Source organism: Alosa alosa, chromosome 5 (genome assembly GCF_017589495.1).
Source record: "Alosa alosa isolate M-15738 ecotype Scorff River chromosome 5, AALO_Geno_1.1, whole genome shotgun sequence".
NCBI lineage: Eukaryota > Metazoa > Chordata > Actinopteri > Clupeiformes > Clupeidae > Alosa > Alosa alosa.
The window spans coordinates 2,155,067-2,173,515 of NC_063193.1; the positions used below are offsets into that span (position 1 = coordinate 2,155,067).

Consider the following 18,449-nt stretch of genomic DNA (forward strand, 5'->3'; position numbering starts at 1 on the left):
AGCCAAAATCACCTCATTATAACTCAGTAGTGCGTTCATGGTCATGGTCATCAGAAGCTATCCCTTCAACACCCACACTTCTGACACTTCAGAGAGGCCGTAAACTTAACAATTTGACAGTAGATGAGTTGAACTTTCCATTAGCCTATCTGTGACACTGAGGAGCAAAGGCTACAGCAAATCACTGTTCGCTTACACACCTCTGTGTTGCGCTGTGCAAAATTCTTTGTGATGTGCAGCATGTGGGTGTACTCTGTCAGTTCCAGAAGATTCTTCTGTAGTTTTTCTTTGTTCCTGGTCACCTCACTCAATTCCAGCTCAAGTCTCTGAAGCTGCTCCTAAAAAACAGGGCAGAAAGGAAGACAATCATCTTAACATTAATTATAGGACACAACATTATCATATAAGTGTTCTTGTATAGTATGAGAAAGGCATTTTTTAGAATTAAATGAAAAAATTAAATGCATGGCTCCAGACTGATTTGTTTTACCAGGCATATTGTATCCTGTTACTGAACATTTTAGGAGCACAAGCAGAACATTTCAGAGTGCACAGCTTAAATAGCCCTGCAATGCAAGTATCCGAAGCCATGTAAAAGCAAACTTTTATATTTTTGTCAGTCATATATTATATAGAATATATAGTGCAGAGTGCAGAATTGTTAAAGGTGCTATTGTTACAATGGTGCTATTGTGTCTATTTCTCGCTGTCTTTCACAAAATCCAATCTTTAAAAACCAGAGAAATTATGTTAATCTGCAAATATATCTAGTTCAGTGGCTCCTAAAGTGTAGGAGTGTAGTGGGGAATAGAGGGGGGGGGCAGGAAGGATGATCATACTGTAGATTCAAAACAAAATAGCCACACACAAACAAGTAATAAACAGACAGAAATATGAATTAAAATAACATCTGATCCAGCACACCGAGACGGGAAATGTAAACGTGGGTGTAATAACATTCCCATTTTGCTGGGTTGATGGGGTCAGGTGGGGCTTGAAAATTCCCCAGCTCCAAAGTGGGGAATGACAGAAAAAGCTTGAGAACCACTCATCTAGGACCATCTACTGAACTCTGTGTGCTATCTTGATTTATCTGGCAACCTGAAGGTCGCATTACTAATAGGTGCGTGATTGGTAAACTTGGCGAAGGGTGACGTGGCAAGCCAAAGCACAAACTCAAAATATAAACAGTATTTGCGGACCGTAAAAAGTGTAAGTTTACATTGTGAATATCCAGGCTGTACCATTGTTGTCAGTGAAGTCAGAATTTGAAAACAACATGTTTCCTTAATCTCTGATGGTATATTGTGATCATTTTATGATTTATTACAAAGAAAATCTTACATACAGCTCCTTTAACATTTAGAAAGATGTATAAGTTGAAGCATATTCTCAGGGATTAAAGTAAAAAAAAAATCGTTTGACTGAACTTTTTTTAGGCCATAAGTCATACGTTATTCTACCTATAGAGATAACACACCTTTTGCGGTCGCAACCTATTGGTCTTTAATGTACAAAAAGATGCAAACAGCAAAGTAAAGGGAGTATTCGCCTTATTCACACGGCAGCCATTGTTTAAACCAAAACGAGGCTACAGGGTACACTTACTATATAATTAATGCCACCTACAGGTGAATGCATAGAACATAACAATCCTATGGTTTGTACCCTCTAGCCTCGTTTTAGCCGCCAATGGCCGCCATGTGAATAAGGTGAATTGAGTGTTCTTGATTGAGATTGAGTTTTCCTGATGAACAAAACAATATTTCAGTACCATCTCTGACTATTGATTAGCCATTGATGTTCTTTTCTACTGCAGCAATATTGTAGAAAGGCTTTAACTTACACTCTTATTTAATTACTTCAGGCCCAAAGTGTTTAAAGGGTTTTTTCTTGTTAATATGCAATTCAACACCAAGTAAAATCTATAAAATCAAGTTTGCAAGACTTCCCATTTCAAAGTAACGAATCAGAACATTCTAGATATTGTTCATATTCCCATTTGTTGCCTCATCAGCATTTAATGAAAACATGGTAATTTTGAGTTTTACAGACAACTCAGTTTTCCAATGAGCAGAATTGTGAAAAACATTGTTGTACATGTCATAACAGGAGAGATAATAAATTGCATAGGCTACGGGTTATATTGCGTCGCTTTACACATAATGTTAGTTGCATTGATTAAAAACTGTAACAACTAGATGTACCGCATAGCGGTACAAAATATGACCGCCGCTCAGTCCTGTACATCCGTTCCGCGAAAATAAATCACACTTCAATTTGTCTCCATATTTTACTCCATCCCCCACTCTTGAAACTTTTGTTTAGCATTGTTATAAAACCTTTAAAATCTCTAAACAATCACAAGTAGGGCAGTTCATCACAGTTCATCCATTGCAACTGGATTGATGAAAGGTCACTTACACCTGTAGGCTACATTGTATTTGGGAAAAGCAAAAGGTATCATAATGCATAATGTTATTTATTTATTTATTTATTTATAAACAAAAACATCTCTGTCAGTTCCATGCCGTTTTCAACAGCTATCAAAAACAAAGGTCATTTTTGGATGGCTGGATTTTTTGTGAATGTTCTTCTTCTACATAAGATTTTAGTCATCTTTAGTTCATGTAATACTTTATTGTCAATGCACAAATTAAGTAACAGTAGTCTGAAACGTTATTGTTAATGCACAAATTAAGTAACAGTAGTCTGAAACGTTATTGTTAATGCACAAATTAAGTAACAGTAGTCTGAAATGAAATGTTGTTTTACATCTAACCAGTGGTGCAAATAACTGACATGTCCAAATGGGCCTTGATGAAATGCGTCGCTAGACTGTTCATACACATTTTAACGGGCCAAAGTTGAAGAGCTGTTGTCCGTTATTGTTCGTGCAAATATAGGCTGATTCATGTTCCCTTGACCCCCTTCATGTTCACCAGACCAAGCTCAATCTTTTAAGAAATCAAAAAATAAATAGCGGGTATATCAGGCTGGGTTCACCCAGCCTAGTCCATAGGCACCCGATATTGTTTAATTTTCCGATTGAGATATCCACGCTCTGGCCATTCTAAATGCAAAAATGCATCAGGGAGTTATGACAAAACTGTAACTAACAAACTAGATCCTAATAGAAAGCTGTTAGCTTCCCTAAGCTACAGGTAGGCTTATAAGGTAGGCCTATTTACAACATAAATTGTCAATAGGCTATGCTGGCGACACAAATAAAATCTCCTTTGGAAACCAATGGCTTACGCCGTACAGTATCAAGCGGACTTAAACTGCCCGTGGCAAAAAAGTTGTAATAAAATTCACGCAACTCCATGAGTCAAGGAAAGCGCGAAGTAGCCACTTCTAAATGGGACCCACTAGCTTAAGGTGTGTTGCTAAAGCAGCCATAATGAAATGAAGGTGTCATTGGATACTTCACACACACGTGCTTTTTAAATTTCACAGACTACAACTACCAAGCTGGAATCAAAGCACATCGATTCCCCTCTCACACCCTGCACGCACTTAAAACAAAATAAACAGGCGTCTCTGTCTCATGCATGTATAGGCAAAACTGTATCAGACCGGTGTAACGTTGGTAAATCTTCCATTGCACAGAATGATTTTTGTAGCACGTGCAACAAATGACAGTCGAAAGATACAATTACAGTGCTGTTATCAATTTGCTTGGTATAACCGCATTTATAGTTTTCTACAAATGCAATCAATCAAATTGGCCTCCATCACTCAACCAACGCTAACGGTAACATTACCTAGGTCAGGGGTGGGCAAACTGCGGCCCCAAGCACTTTTATCCGGCCATCATATATAGTGCAGAGTGCAGTATATATGATACCATCACACACATTAATTCATCGGACCTAATATTAGTTGCCTTAAAAAAAAGGAAAAGAAAAGGTGATGGGGGGCTATTTTTTTTCCTCATTTCTAAAATCAAATTGACGGAAATCCGTCATACAACGGAGAACTTTAATCCTTGCATTCTAGTTATCCATCTGAGACTGCACTAAGTTATAATGTAAATAGAACGGACAGAAGATGAAAACCAGAAGGATTTCCAGTTTTGTGAATAAGTTGGATTGAATAGAGAGGGAGAGCAATTTTATCGCCCACTACTGATTTTGGTTCCAAACACTTGCTCCATAAAGATCTTTTTATAAGATTATTATAAGATTATTTAAAATGTTTATAAGATTATTATTATATATTATATTTATAAGAAAATAATATCTCAGTCCACATCGGGAAGTTAGTGGAATGGCTTCCAGGTGATATGCATTGGGGTAATGTCTATTGCATTCTTTTTTTTAGCGCCAGTATGGTTTGTTTCAAGTTTTTTGTAACATGGTAAAAAACTACAGTTTCTTGTCACCAGATTGGGTGCTTCATCGAACTGATCAAAATGCCAATTTGCTTGACTGGCTGAACAGTTTTTCTAATGGCAGAGAACGATATCAACTGAGTGGTGATGACCTTTATGTACAGGTAATTTGTGCTGTGCCTCTACTCACGCAATTTTATAAAAGGCGGCAAAATATTGTCTGAAATTTTCATAGTTAGTAGATTATTTCTGTATACACTATATCAATTTTGCTGATTTGGCTTCATAATATATATTTTTAAAACTGCTCTTCAATAGGAACAAAACCACTAGGGGTGCTGTTTTTCACTTTCCCTCCCTAGACATATCAAGTAAAAAAAAGAAGATATTTGGCTGATGTTTTTGTTTAATAGTGAAGAGACATGGCAGACAATATTTGAGCAAAAATCTCCAAACCATGGTATTGAAAACCAACATTGTTGTGTTGATGTGGAATTACCCTATAGTTACTTTGAAGGATCTCTATACTGATGAAAACTTTGTACAATCAATTGTGCAATCCGACTGTAAAATGAGATGGTTGAAAGTACTCAGATCACCACCAAGATTTCAAAGAAATTCAAATATATAAATTAATATATAAATTCAAGACCATTTTAATATGTAATAAGCTGACAAACAAACACCTCATTAAGATGAGCTGAAATAAGAGTCATTCTGTGTGAAATCAGACAAAATCCAGGAAAATGGCTGCAGCACCGACTCCATTTGTCTACACAATGTCTAGGTTCCAAAACTAAAACCTGTAAAATATTTTTTATTGTTTTTATAGTATTTTTTCCCTTACACTTTCTAAAAGGCCTTATCTTGGAGGCCATCTTTGGACATATATCAAATCTTAAAAAGTACTATTCCTAGCCTGACAAAACCTTGTAAAATGGAAGACAAACATGTTAAGATTCAGCCATTAAAACTTTGTACCACAGTCTCATTGACTTTATAGAACTCCCTAGTTTCAGATTAACTTTTAAGTCTCAAAACTCTTTTATTGGGACACACCTGCCATCAATCAGTATTTTCTCTAGAAATATAATCCTTTGTGCGAAGATTTGCACAAAAATATTTCACAGGCCTTGGTTTTAGCACCCATTGATGATATAGACAAGGTTTGAACAAAATCTGAGACGGTGCAGCAACAACCGTATCTGAAAGTGAATGACTTGAACTCACCATAACAGCCAAAGCTTGTTTAGGTAGGGGAGCAATTGGATTCACCTGCCCCTCAGGTAGTGGAATATCTGACTTCTTGATCTCCTTTAGTAAATATCCTGCAATTAGGGTAAAAAACAATAATAAGAAAATCTGTAAAAACATTTCCCTCCCTACTACAACCCCTGGCAAAAACTATGGAATCACCACTCTTGGAGATTGTTCATTCAGCTCTTTTATTAACAGATTAACATTCTGGCTTTGTGAAACATAGCTCATTAACACTGTAGTAATTAACATTGTAGTGATTAAAGGATATTTACTTTTCAGATCATGTAAAAGAAAAAATATGGAATCACAAACCCAAAAAGTTCCTAATTAGTACTTTGTTGCACCTCTGGCACCTCTTTCTGACAGCTTGAATTGTCTGAGGCATACTGTAGACTACTCACGCAGAACTATTGGTTACGTTTCTGTAACCCTGGATCTCGGAGGGAGATAAGCGAGACGTGGACGGGGGTGATTGTGCAATAGACTAAACACTCTGTACTACATTTATAACAATTATTATGTATAACAATTATTTATCAAAATAACAGTTGCAATATGCAATTTTAACAAGCACCATACAAACTGTACAGCACTATACAAACATTTACAAATATTCCCATCATCACCATCCCAATGCTTAATGTGACACGCCGAGATAGCAACTAAAAAAACCTTGACTGTAGAGAAAGCTTTAGCCTGACCCAAGAGCTCTTGTAAAAAGAAGAGCACCACAGGAACAGAGCACTGGTAAGGTAACTCCTGATATTCCTCACACCAATTGGTTAACATTCAAACACCCTCCATTTCAGGTTATACAGAGACCTGGTAGATGGCGCTCTGGCACACTGGTACACTGATTAGTAGTGATTACATTTTGAGGCAGGCCTGCTGAACTTTAATTTAGCCTCTCACAGGCCAGGCCCAAAGAGCTCGTATGTCCGGCTGAGGATGAAGTATTTCCCTCCTCGCCTCGGAGAGTAAATCCCTTCGTAGGGGAAGAGAACAGTTGACAATGCGTGTTTTCTAGCAATACAAAGTTTTTTACACCTGACGAAGACCTGAGTGGTCGAAACGTTGTGTATCATCATCCACCATTAAACTGGGAGCTTTAGACACAGTGTGCGGATATCTCTTCTAGCAATCAACGCAACTTGCCACACCTGCACATCACCCTCTACCTGCTTCAAATAATAGCAGAGTCCCAAATAGACACCTGTCTCTTTTAAACGCCTGGTGTGGCTACAGGTTTGGGCTAAAGACCGGTCTGAAATAGAGGCCTGGTCTGTTTTTAGTTTTGGGTTGTACTTAATCTTCTAAAACCTGTCAGATTGTCTGTTTAAAGCCCAATTCACACCAAAGATTTTGCATTTGTTGCAGCGGTGTGAATTAGATGTTGCACATCGTTGCAAGCCGTTGCAAAGCATTCGCCATGTCTAGTCACAGTTGCAAGGTTTTAGAATGTTGCATCAAGTTGCTGGTTTATAGAATGTTGCAGCTCCTCTCGTTGCAAATATTTGGTGTGAACTGGGCTTAAGCCAGTATGGTGCAGACTGCGCACGCTAACGTTATGATTAGATAGCATTAAAAGACTGCGGTGGGGAAAAGCTAGAGTTCCAAATTGTAGGTGCGGGTGACCCCTGGACAGCAGGTCTGTCCCGGAGTTCAGTAGGCCCGGTACGTGTGTTGCTCGTAGGGAGAGCAGGTGAACACTGCTCCACAGCAACTGACAGAGCGCAGCCCGCCCTGGCGATTCATGTAGGCTATCACTGTAGCGTTGTCTGTCCTCACTAGCACATGATGGCCCTAGAGAAGTGCACAAAAATGTCTCAGGGCAAGAAAAACTTCCAGGAGTTCTAAGTAACTGATATGAACTCTCCGCAAGTGAAGTGCCCCTTAATCCTCTGCCCTCCAACAGAGCGCCCCAGCCGGAGTGGAAGGTATCTGTTGTCACGACTTTGCACATGGCTGTGCTGCCAATCAGCGCACCCACTGTAAACAATGTTTACAAAACCTATATGATAGTGCTGTGCTAGCAGTGGTCATTATTGCTAACATGCTAGTACTACTACACAGGTTGGCGTCTTTTTCAACTGAACCAAACGTTTTGCTATTATGTGAAAACCAGGTAAATGGAAATATGGACTTGGTGGAACAAACCATGCTTGCCTCTGCCTCATCCAACATCTCTTCATATATATAAAAAAAAAACTCTAGGAAAAACATCTAATGAGACCTACAAAGCCCATGGGGATCAAATGGCCCTGATAGAGATGAAGCAGTAGACAAAATTGTTACCTTTCTCCCCCTTACCTAAAATCCGCTCCATGTCTTCACATCTTTTAATTTCAGTTACAAATTTACGCTGAAAGGTGTTGACACTTGGATTAAGCTGGAAAGAGAGTAAACCTGTATTTAGTCAGGTGGGACATGAAACTTTTAAAGTTTTTACTCAATGGCTGTGACATTATTTGACCAAGGTGAAGCTGGAATAGATCATGGGTAAGTCCTCTCATTAAATTATTTGACTTTAAAGTTTTTTGCATAGCTACTTTACGTCACTAAAATTACTGACAGCCCTACTTACAGGGCAAGTTATTTTCAAAAATGCATGTAAAATGCACGAAAACAAAAAACATCCTGAGATAGCACAATAAGTGTTTCTCATAGTTTAAGATTGCCTCCATATGACTCAATGTTCAGATTCAAGAATACAAATATTTTTTCCAAGATTTCTTCCAGTAAGAAAAAAAAAGTTTCTGGTAAAATATAAAATTTGCAACAACTACACATTAAAATGGAATTGTGGGTGCTTGAAGGAATAAGCAACTAACGAATAACTGACAAAAGTATAGGCAAGCCTACACTTTGTATAGACTGTAGACAAACTAGGCTTAAGCAGTTGAGTACATCTAAAACTATAGTTAAGCTGATTTTAACCAGCAAAAACATCACGTCCAGCTAAAATTATTTTACAGTACTTGGATAAATACGGTTATGCACTCACATCTCTGAATTCCGCAAGTCCCAGTTCTCCTAGTTCACTGATGCAGTCATATGCCGATCCCGACTGCAAAAACAGCTGGGCCAAGCACATCTCCTCGCTCCGAAACAGGCCCATGTTGAGTCCTTCCTTATGTTATTTTGACTGTATGTCAAAAAGGCTGTGGCAGTTGTTGCGATGTAGCCTTGTGCGCTCGTTATCCGAGTTTTATTCGCCAGCACATTTACACTACTGTTCTTAAGGAGTGAGTGAAAACAAAGCTGGAATAGCTAAACGACCGGCTAATTTCTAATGTTACTCAAATCACTTGACACGTATTGCCTCTAGTTCTACCTGATGCACTACTAAACAATTCTGTCTTCCCACGCTAGCTGGTGACTACTACGACTGTGACAGAAATGTAGATGGTGTCGGACCATAGACAGTACAAGACTGACTACCCTAGGTCATCAACCAATAAAACAGTAACTATGACAAGATGGCATTGTTTTATATATACTTTTAGCAGCTCCTGTTTGGTACCCACATTAGACGTTTCCTTCCACGTTCAACTTCAGTCCACTTTGAGTTGTTACGCATAGACAGTAAAATAAAGGTTACGTATGAGTTGTGTGCTGACGTGTAAACATAACCAGAGACACGAGTATGTATGGCCAAACAGCTAACAACACGCTCAACAATACGAAAGGTTCACGTTCGATATCAATATATAACCCAAACCTTTCAAAAACAACGGCAAATTAAGTTACAGAGGCAAACCAAACAGGGATACTTCCTGTCGTTAACAGCAGCTGCGTGGAGCCGGCGACAATAACGAAAGTTACAATATCGTCGCATTTCGGCATTCCTTCAAAATAAAAGTCGGAACTTATTCGTTGCATTTTCCAACTAGATGTACCGAAAGCGGTACAAAATATGGCCGCCGCTCAGTCCTGCACATTCTCTCCGCAAAAATAAATCACGCTTGTCAATTTGTCTCCAGCTCTACTCCATCCCCTACTCTTGCAACTTTTGTGCATGCAAATCAGTGTGTAGCCTAGTCTAATCGTAATTTCCTGAACCCAGAAATGTTGAGTACCCTAAAGTTTTATTGCAGAAATGTCATCTATAGGCCTAATGGATGGAATTTAACTTGGTTGCCTAAAGTTGCACTTTGAGCATAATTAGCATAATAGGCAATTAAGGCGAGACAGTACAGGTGAATAGGGTAAAAAATAAATAAATAGATATAACCATGAAACTTTCTCAGTTGGTTACTTATGTTAAGATGTTAAAATGTATTGTATGTTTTTATATTTTAATGTTTAAATATGCAAATGAGGCCCTCTCATTAAAAATGCTCAAATTTGCATATACACCAAATCTGGTTTCTGACATCTGCACGAGGCTCTCTCCTGCAGCCTTCCACAACATGACCTGAAGATGAGCACGCAGTATGTGGAGCATCAGGTTGGTATCAGTTGGAGGAAGCTTTTTAAGTTTAGGAGGCTTTTTGCTGCGACTAGATCTGGTAGCGAGTGTTCATCGACTTGGCCTTCTTCTGCCCATACAGTGCGACAAAGAACTCGGTCCCAGTATCTTTTAGCTCACTATGAGTGGCATCAGGTTCCCCAAGCACTGTATTGAGACCAGGAATGGTATTTCCTAGGAGTACTTTCAGCGCAGATGTCTTGCCCTTCCCACAGGGATAGGAGGCAGTGTCACATCCCGACAGCGCATGCATCCCCAGGAGACCTTGACATCTGTCACCCAATTCTCTGACAGTGGCATTTATATGGTGCCATTCATGGAGGTATTATATAACTGGAGAGAGTGACTAAGTCCCGCCCTCCATACAAATGAATGGTGGAGGCTAGGCTAGTAAATCCGGCCAATTCATAGTCAACGCCATCTTGAATACTGGGGTTCGGATCCAGCGCCAGTCGGCTCTGACCATGCGCCAAATTCTAAAGCTGGAAATGACGCATGGACCAACGTCGATTTTTATTGGATATTCTATAAAAAGAGAGTTGTCCTCCAGTAAGAGGGTGGCGATAATGCACATACTTTGCTTGCCACGTAACAAGAAGAAGAAAAAGTTGCTCGGGAACGCGCGTGGAGTCGCCCTGAAGCGCCACTTAATTTCATTGGATAACAGCGGCTCTAACTAAGAGCGGTCTGCCTGACGTCTTGTCAAATATTTTCGAACATGACGTGAAATATCCGTTGTCGAACTATAAATAAACTATTCGGTTTTTAGTGCCATGTGTAACGCATTTTTACAGTCTATGATTAGTTTGTTTTTTATTTTATTGTTTGCCAGCATGAGCGGACAATTACGTCCCCAACTCATCTAAAATGTGGTGTCTGGAAATACTTTGGGTTGTACACCGCAGATGGTAAAGTAACGTTAAAGAGAATGTAGTCTGCATATACGATATCCAATCTTCGCGCTCACCTGTCGAGTTAGGCTACCATCCAAATGAGGCAGCGGAGTCAGAGGCACAGTAGACGGCCAGCATCGCCAGGCGTCCAACATCGTATGTGTGCATTCTTTCCGTAAATCCTACATTATGTCCGGGGTCTGCTATTTACTTAGGCTTCGCAAAGCACAGGTATTTATTTGGGGTAGGCTTATTCGAGGCAGAACTTTTGTTTGGAGCGGCATACTAGGCTATCAAAAGCAGACGATTTTCGGTTTTGGTATGGGATTTAATTTACTTTTGGACTTTTAATATATAGTTAAATGTTGAGACTGATGGACACTTAAATCTACGGGGTATTTGATGATCAGTGTAAAGTTTCGTGTAGTTGAAAAAGTGTTGGAATTTCCAGCTGCTTATTGTGAGACAAGGCAGTCCCTGTCACATTCATTAAACGTGCGCTGTGCTCTAATGGAAACCTTATTGCGTAGCGAAGTAGCCTAAATTGAGCTATTTTTTTTAATTATGCATGGTTTACTTTTATTAAATTTGTAGCCTGGAATGACTCGCGGCAATAATTGTGTTTCAATGTAGTAGCCTACTGATTCAGCCTCTGGCAAGCTCAAAAGGGGGCGGCTATGGGTTGACAGCAACGTGTGACCATGGTTCAACGAGACAACGGCTTAATGCCGCTGTTGTGTAATTTATTGTATTTAATCATGTTTAGGCTATTTTTGTTCGGGACAAACAACAACGAAACAAGATCAATACACTTTCTTTATTTGTCATATGATGCATAAATAACCATAATATAGGGGAGACCGGGGGCAGTTGCAACACTTTTTGCATTTGGCTCTGTTACTCAGAGACGGTTTGGATTACACAAACCAATTTTTTGATACAATACACTTACATATGTCTGTTAATAGTCTAAACCATTTAAAGATAATTACAGAATCTACATTTTTCACAATTTGCATTTGACTGTAAGGAGTCAGATGTTGCAACTGACCCCGGCCCGGGGACAGTTGCAACATTGTTTGGGGATGGTTGCAACATGTTAAAAATACAATATATTACAATATATGTCAATGCAGCAAAATTATTATTTTTGTATGTAAATACAAGTTATGTAAGTTATAATAATATTACAGTGTTATTTATTCACCAGCTTTGATTAGATGACAATTATAGATTTGTCTAGATGAGTAGGCCTTATGTGCAGATGTCAAATATTGAAATTGATATAAAATACAGTAGGACTTTAGTGACATAGGAAGAATGGAACAATTTGGGAGGCAATTCACTTTTATTTAGACTATTGTCATGTAAAACATGTTTTTAAAAATATATATTTTATATTATCATATTTATGCATTGTACGGGACTGTATGGGGACAGTTGCTTGCAACTGTCCCCTTTCCTGTCAGCCATGATAAAACCTCATGTGCTAGCTAAACAAGGGGACCTTGACACATGCTAACCATAGTAGCTTAAAGTTAACATATCACTCAATTAAATCATATAAGTTTGAGCTGAATCACAAAAACAGTGACAGCAGTTTAACAGAAACAAAGCTCAAGAAAATAAATACTTTCATACCTAAAAAACAGTTTTTTTACAATAAATCCTGGAGCAGTTCAGGAATCTCCTTGCTTTTTCTCTGCTAGGGGGGGCATCCAACTGAGCACATGCAGTGTGAGTGTCATCACTCTACCTTGTTTCTGATGGGAGAAAAGTGACATGTTGCAACCATCCCCTGTTGCAACCATAGACATAATATACGCCGCATTGGCTGCTGGAAACAAGAAATGCGGCCGCCATCTTGGACCGGTCATACTCCTCGTTGCGTTGCAGCAGAAGACACAAGATGACAGCACTGTGCAGCATGTTCCTTCTCAAATCGGCGGACCATACTCGGGGGATTTACTTTTCACAAGTAAGATTTAACATAACCGTACTATTGGTTGTATTTTGTGAATAGAATATTACCAGAGAGCTGAGAAGGAGCAATCTTTGATATTACTGTATGAAAATCGTAGCCATCTAACTAGGCTATGTTTACTCGGTGTTCACCCGGCTATGAACTGAGACTTGATAAGTCATATTCCATAACACTGACTTAGATTACAACTGACACAATAAGGGTATTGTAGAAATAAATCATACTAGATTTGGCTGGCAAATTTTACACAAGTGGCACAGACTAGCCTATTGGGCAATCGCTAGCTGCTACTTGTAGCATAAGTGTGTTGGTGGTAGCCTCACTATTTCCTGAATAAAGTAACTTTTCAATAGCTCAACTTCTTTATTTATCAAGTAGCTTAGCCAGACAAGCTACACTTTTCTTGTCATGTGAAATTAGCACAATTTAAAGTAGCTTCCTATGTAGTGAACTAGCCTACTGCTGTGTTTGTGTTAGGCTACTAATCCATTTGACTGGGTTGTAGTTTTGTGTAGTGTTTTATTCATGGCAGAGTAACTGATAGTTTAGCTCACTAAAATTTCGAAGTAGCTTGCCCAACACTGTGTTATTCACATGTCATTTACCCTAACAAGAATAAGATGCCTCTCAAATTCCTTTTCATTCATTTATTTATTATTTTGTATCTCTCCAGAACAACTGCCTTGTTCAAGAAGACTGAATGAACTGAACAGTCTCCTCACACCCCTGGAACTGAGGAAGGTGCAGCTCTTCATTGCAGTACTGCAGGGCATCTGCTACACTGTGACTGAATGTTTGATTTATGAGCTCCACCTTCATCACCTGCATTCGCCACTCTGTGTCCCATTTTCCCATCGTCTGGTTGACTCAGTCCTCTTTTATGGAGTACCCAGTTTACTATGCCATCTTATTTGCCCACCTGCTGTCTGAAGCACTTTTGTTCTCAGCCAAAGTGTACCCAAGCAATTTTAGCAAGGTGGGAACATACAAAATGACATGCACCAGTTGTCGAAATCATAGAACCAACTGCATCACGGTAACTCTGTCTCACTGAGCCTGTGAAGACACTCCCTGATTCTTTACTGATTGCAATGAACGGGTTGATCTTAGCAGTTTCTAAAATGTTTCTTAATTCCTTTTATTTAATCTCTTCATTGGGGCTGGAACCTTTCTGTGAACTGTAAATAACAGATGCTGTTCATGAACCCATTGACACTGTACAAGTGACAAGTCACCTTTTGTCTTGAATGGATGAACTGTTACACTTACTATGCCAAACCAATGTCTGTTTTTAAGGATCAGAAACAAACCTACAAACTTGCACTTTACAATATTTATGGAACTTGTCTAACAAATGCTGTTGATATTGAACCCAGTTACTCCATTTCCTTTATGCCACACCAATGTCTGTTCATCACTTTATTTTTGATGGCACTGAACTGAAAATGTTAATGGATTTTTTTTCTGTAAATTTAACTCATTAAAACTTGTATCAAACCAGTTTTGTCTATGCTGTCAAACGTGGATTAGTTATGTTCCCAGTTTTATATTGGATGTCATCACTTTATAATATATCATATATCAGAATATTCTATTACTGTTAAGCCCACTATGAATATTAAAATACACACAACCATGTTTCCTGTATCATACAGCTTTTCTACTGGGAGGTTTACAACTTATTCTGAGTCAATTTACCCAAGTGTGTCACTAAACCACATAGGCCTACTTGGAATACCCCTCAGATGTCTGAATGGCACTGATCTCACTTAAATGTTTATGGAACCTTTCTGTGGACTGTGAATAATGCTGTTGATGGAACTTTTCTGTCAACTGTGAACTATATTTAACTCATTAAACTTGTATCAAACTAGTTTTGTCTATGCTGTCAAACATGGATTATGTTCCCAGTTTTGATATCGGAAGTCAGGTCACTTTATATCATATATCAGAATATTCTATTACTGTTAAACCCACTATGAATATTAAAATACGCTAAATCATGTGTCCTGTATCATAGCTACATGTATGACCTTTGCAGCAAAAAAAAACCGCGTGAGAATCTGTTCGGTATTCAGTGAGATATGATTAATTAAGTGCTGACAGCTCATCTCACCGCCAAACAGATTACACTGAGTGGAGTGGATGACCGGTCCAAGATGGCGGCTCCAAATCTCGTCAGCGCTAGTAAGGAGTAGCGGTCGATGCGGCGTCTATGTATATTATGTCTATGGTTGCAACTGTCCCCGGTCTCCCCTACACGTCTTCTCATAGGCTCCTCAAGAAATACGCACTGAATAATGTTTGGCTGTAGCCGCCGGATAGGTACCCGCCCACCAACATGTAATGCCAAGATGAGAGCTCGTGCCTAACACGGATTTTTCGTGCATGGACCTGGTTCCAAATGCTCCATGCGGCGCCATACTTGAAAATGGCGTATGCTAACATGCCGAAGCTAATCTGCACGCTCTTGACCCCCTGGTGCCATTCCACTTATCCATCTGCACTATAGAGCATCACAGTCCCACCCCTCCTCCAAGAGAGCTTAGTGTCCGGAAGTAAATTTCCCATTCATTTCTCCCATTGACGTTTTGGAAAAATCCGTATCTAAAGAGTTTTAGAGCATGTCTTAGGCTAATCAGCTACGGAGTAACTCATAAGCATACAACATATCATTTCGAGTGAAAAAACGAAGAGAAAGTCCAAAAAAATACTAACATATTTTCATTTCCAAGCGAAGGAACTACTCATCGTATGAAGGCTACAGTAGCCTAGCTAATGTTAACTAGCATTACCAACCTCCCTGCAAAACTCACCACACAACTTTGTAGGTCTTGTCCCTCATGCTGGCCCTTACAAAACCCACAAGCTAACCCTCGGACACACAACAGTCAATAATGTGACCCGATTTAAAGTGGTTTTCACCCCTTTGGACACTCTTGATTTCGTCCTTGAAACAGTGAAATATTTACGGGGGCATGGACGGTTTGCTAACCATTTTACTGCAGTGTCTAGCTGCTAGCCGGTGGTAGCATCCAGCTTGCATGTGCTATCAGCTAGCTAGCTAGTTCAAAAGTTTAAGTACTTAATGAGGATATACAGGGCTTTTTATGCCTCGACTAAGTTGATGTTTCCTATAAACAACAATTCATGTTCATAGAAACAACAAGATCACTAAAACATTATATTTCATACCTGTTGCAGCATGTAGGCTAATGCTAGCAGCATTATAATGACATTCTAATGCCTGAAAGGCTAATGATAAAAAATAGCTAATGATTAGCCTATCGGCTACCTGAAAAGTGAAGTGTTTAAACTAGCATTTACAGTACAGTGTTCTTCTATTTGATGGTGTATTGGCCCTCATGCTTCACAATGCAGTCTGTGTGGTTCACCAATAAGATGTTATTAATGGTGAGATCAAATGTGCACAGAAGGCGTGATAGCTGGGTCTTAGTTGATGTGCTCTTCATCACAGCTTCTCGACAAGGAAGGGGTGAGTTGACTGTAAGCTTATAATCAGTTACACCAATTCCTCCTCGCCTTCTCCTCTCATGATCCTTAGCACTGGGTTCATCATTGTACCGGTCAAAGATGATGAGGATCTCATTAACTCCAGCTGCAGTATAGGCATTGGAGAGGCGGTATTGATGCTTGAGGCAATGTCCTTAATCATACCACCGGCCAGACAATGTGATCCATCAACTGACTTTCATCAACTAGAACAACATTGGGAAGTGAAGCATTTTCATCAGGTACTCCTAATTTTTTTGACAAGGACAGACTTGTCTCCCTTCCTCAGGCAACCAAATTCATCAATGAGTGATGGTGGAACTGGACTGAGCTCATGATCAAAAACATCTTTCAACTCTATACCACGCTGCTGCCCCACGACTAAGAGTCGAGCAAAGAGGGCCTCCAGGTCGTAGATGGGCTTGCCTTTCACAGTCAGAGCTTTCTTCATCACCTTCATGGTTGTGATTCTCTTACCAATGGGGCTATGGAAGCCTTCTGGAAGAGAATCTGCAAAATCTTTGCTCTGCTGTTCATCAATCTGAAGAGCATTCTGCACGTTCACAGAGTCTTGTCCATTCATGATGTACAGAATTTGCTGGTTCTCTTTTAAGGGATGAGAATGTTGCTGAACTCCTCCATGATTTTATTGCGATCTCTTCAATCAATTTCTCGTCTTCTCTCTCCTTCCTCCTTATGTTTCCATCTACTCTGCTTCACATTTTCATTCACATGAACATTTAATTTTCCTCCTCCTCTGGATTGTCTGGAATGTCCTGATTGATGTACATTTCTTCCACTGTCTGGGAAAGGTGGGAACAAATGGGATGGGAATTGATCCACACTGCAACTTCAATGGTTGAGATCCCTTTCAATCCACCTTGCCCTTTCCCTTGTTTAATGTAGGTCTGCTCACCAAACTGGTCAGCAGGTACAGCAGTTCCACCATCAGAGTGGCGACAGACGTGAGACCCTGCTAAGAGGTCATCATTGGCATCATGTGTATTCCCCTGAATACCCTGATATGTATAAACGTGAAAGGAGACAGTAAGGGCTGGGCGATATGGACCAAAACTCATATCCTGGTGTTTTGGGACTGAATGGCGATATCCCATATTGGTATTTTAAACAAAAAGGGCAAAGTGTTTAGTTTTAACTCAATGCCACAAGTAATCACCAACAACCGTATTTATTTAGACTTGTGCTGCATTATCTAAATATTCAACATTTAACCAATGTCCCGAATTTGACAAGTCTGAGTTTCATTTACGATCGGCAGTTGTCTTGGTTTGTCTTCGCCTTAATGGGTCGACACTGGCTCCTTACCAGGTTCCTTAAAGGCTTTCACCAACTCAGCCCCCCCAAGTATACATGTTTACCTTGGAAAAATAATTTTGAGCCTGGCTTTATCACACAATCTGATTTTGTGTATGCAAATTCAAGCATTTTTAATGAGATAGGGCCTCATTTGCATATGTAAACATTAAAATATAAAAAACATGCAACACATTTTTTTCTCATCTTAACATAAGTAACCAACAGAGAAAGTTTCATTCAATTTTTTTTTTACCCTATTCACCTGTACTGTCTTGTACATTTCTGGGTTTACTATTGGGCCTATGGGGATTACGACTAGACTAATATGTGTGCTTCTCTGTGTATGTTTGCTTGTGAGTGTGTGTGGGGGTAATGGGGTGTGTGTGTGTGTGTTAGCTTATGAGTGTGTGTGTGTGGTGGTAATGCCCGGGGGGGTGTGTGTTTATGTGTGTGCGTGTGCCTGCATGTGTGTGTTTTTATGTGTGTGTGGGGGTGTCGTGTGTGTGCGTGCGTGTGCGTGCCTGTGTGTGCATGTCTACTGTGTGTGTGTAGGCCTATGTGTGTTTGTTTACGTGTGTGTGTGTGTGTATGTTTGTGCTGGATTTTACAACGGCATCGTACACAATTCAGCCAATCATATTCAAGGACCGGAACTATCCATTTTAGAATCACAAA

General features: G+C 39.5%; 1 protein-coding gene across 4 annotated transcripts in view; it reads right to left on the minus strand.

Moving 5' to 3' along the window:
* atp6v0a2b (ATPase H+ transporting V0 subunit a2b) overlaps positions 1-9,397 on the minus strand; it is a 30,403-nt gene extending 21,006 nt beyond the window's left edge. For all 4 annotated transcript variants that reach the window (XM_048243140.1, XM_048243141.1, XM_048243142.1 and 1 more), the window contains exons 1-4: positions 8,601-9,397; positions 7,907-7,985; positions 5,567-5,664; positions 201-338 (exon numbers count right to left, since the gene is read on the minus strand). In XM_048243140.1, coding sequence (XP_048099097.1) covers positions 201-338; positions 5,567-5,664; positions 7,907-7,985; positions 8,601-8,714 — 429 coding nt within the window. In that variant the 5' untranslated portion in view covers positions 8,715-9,397. The remainder of the gene's footprint in view (positions 1-200; positions 339-5,566; positions 5,665-7,906; positions 7,986-8,600) is intronic.
* Between the last annotated feature and the right edge of the window lie 9,052 nt (positions 9,398-18,449).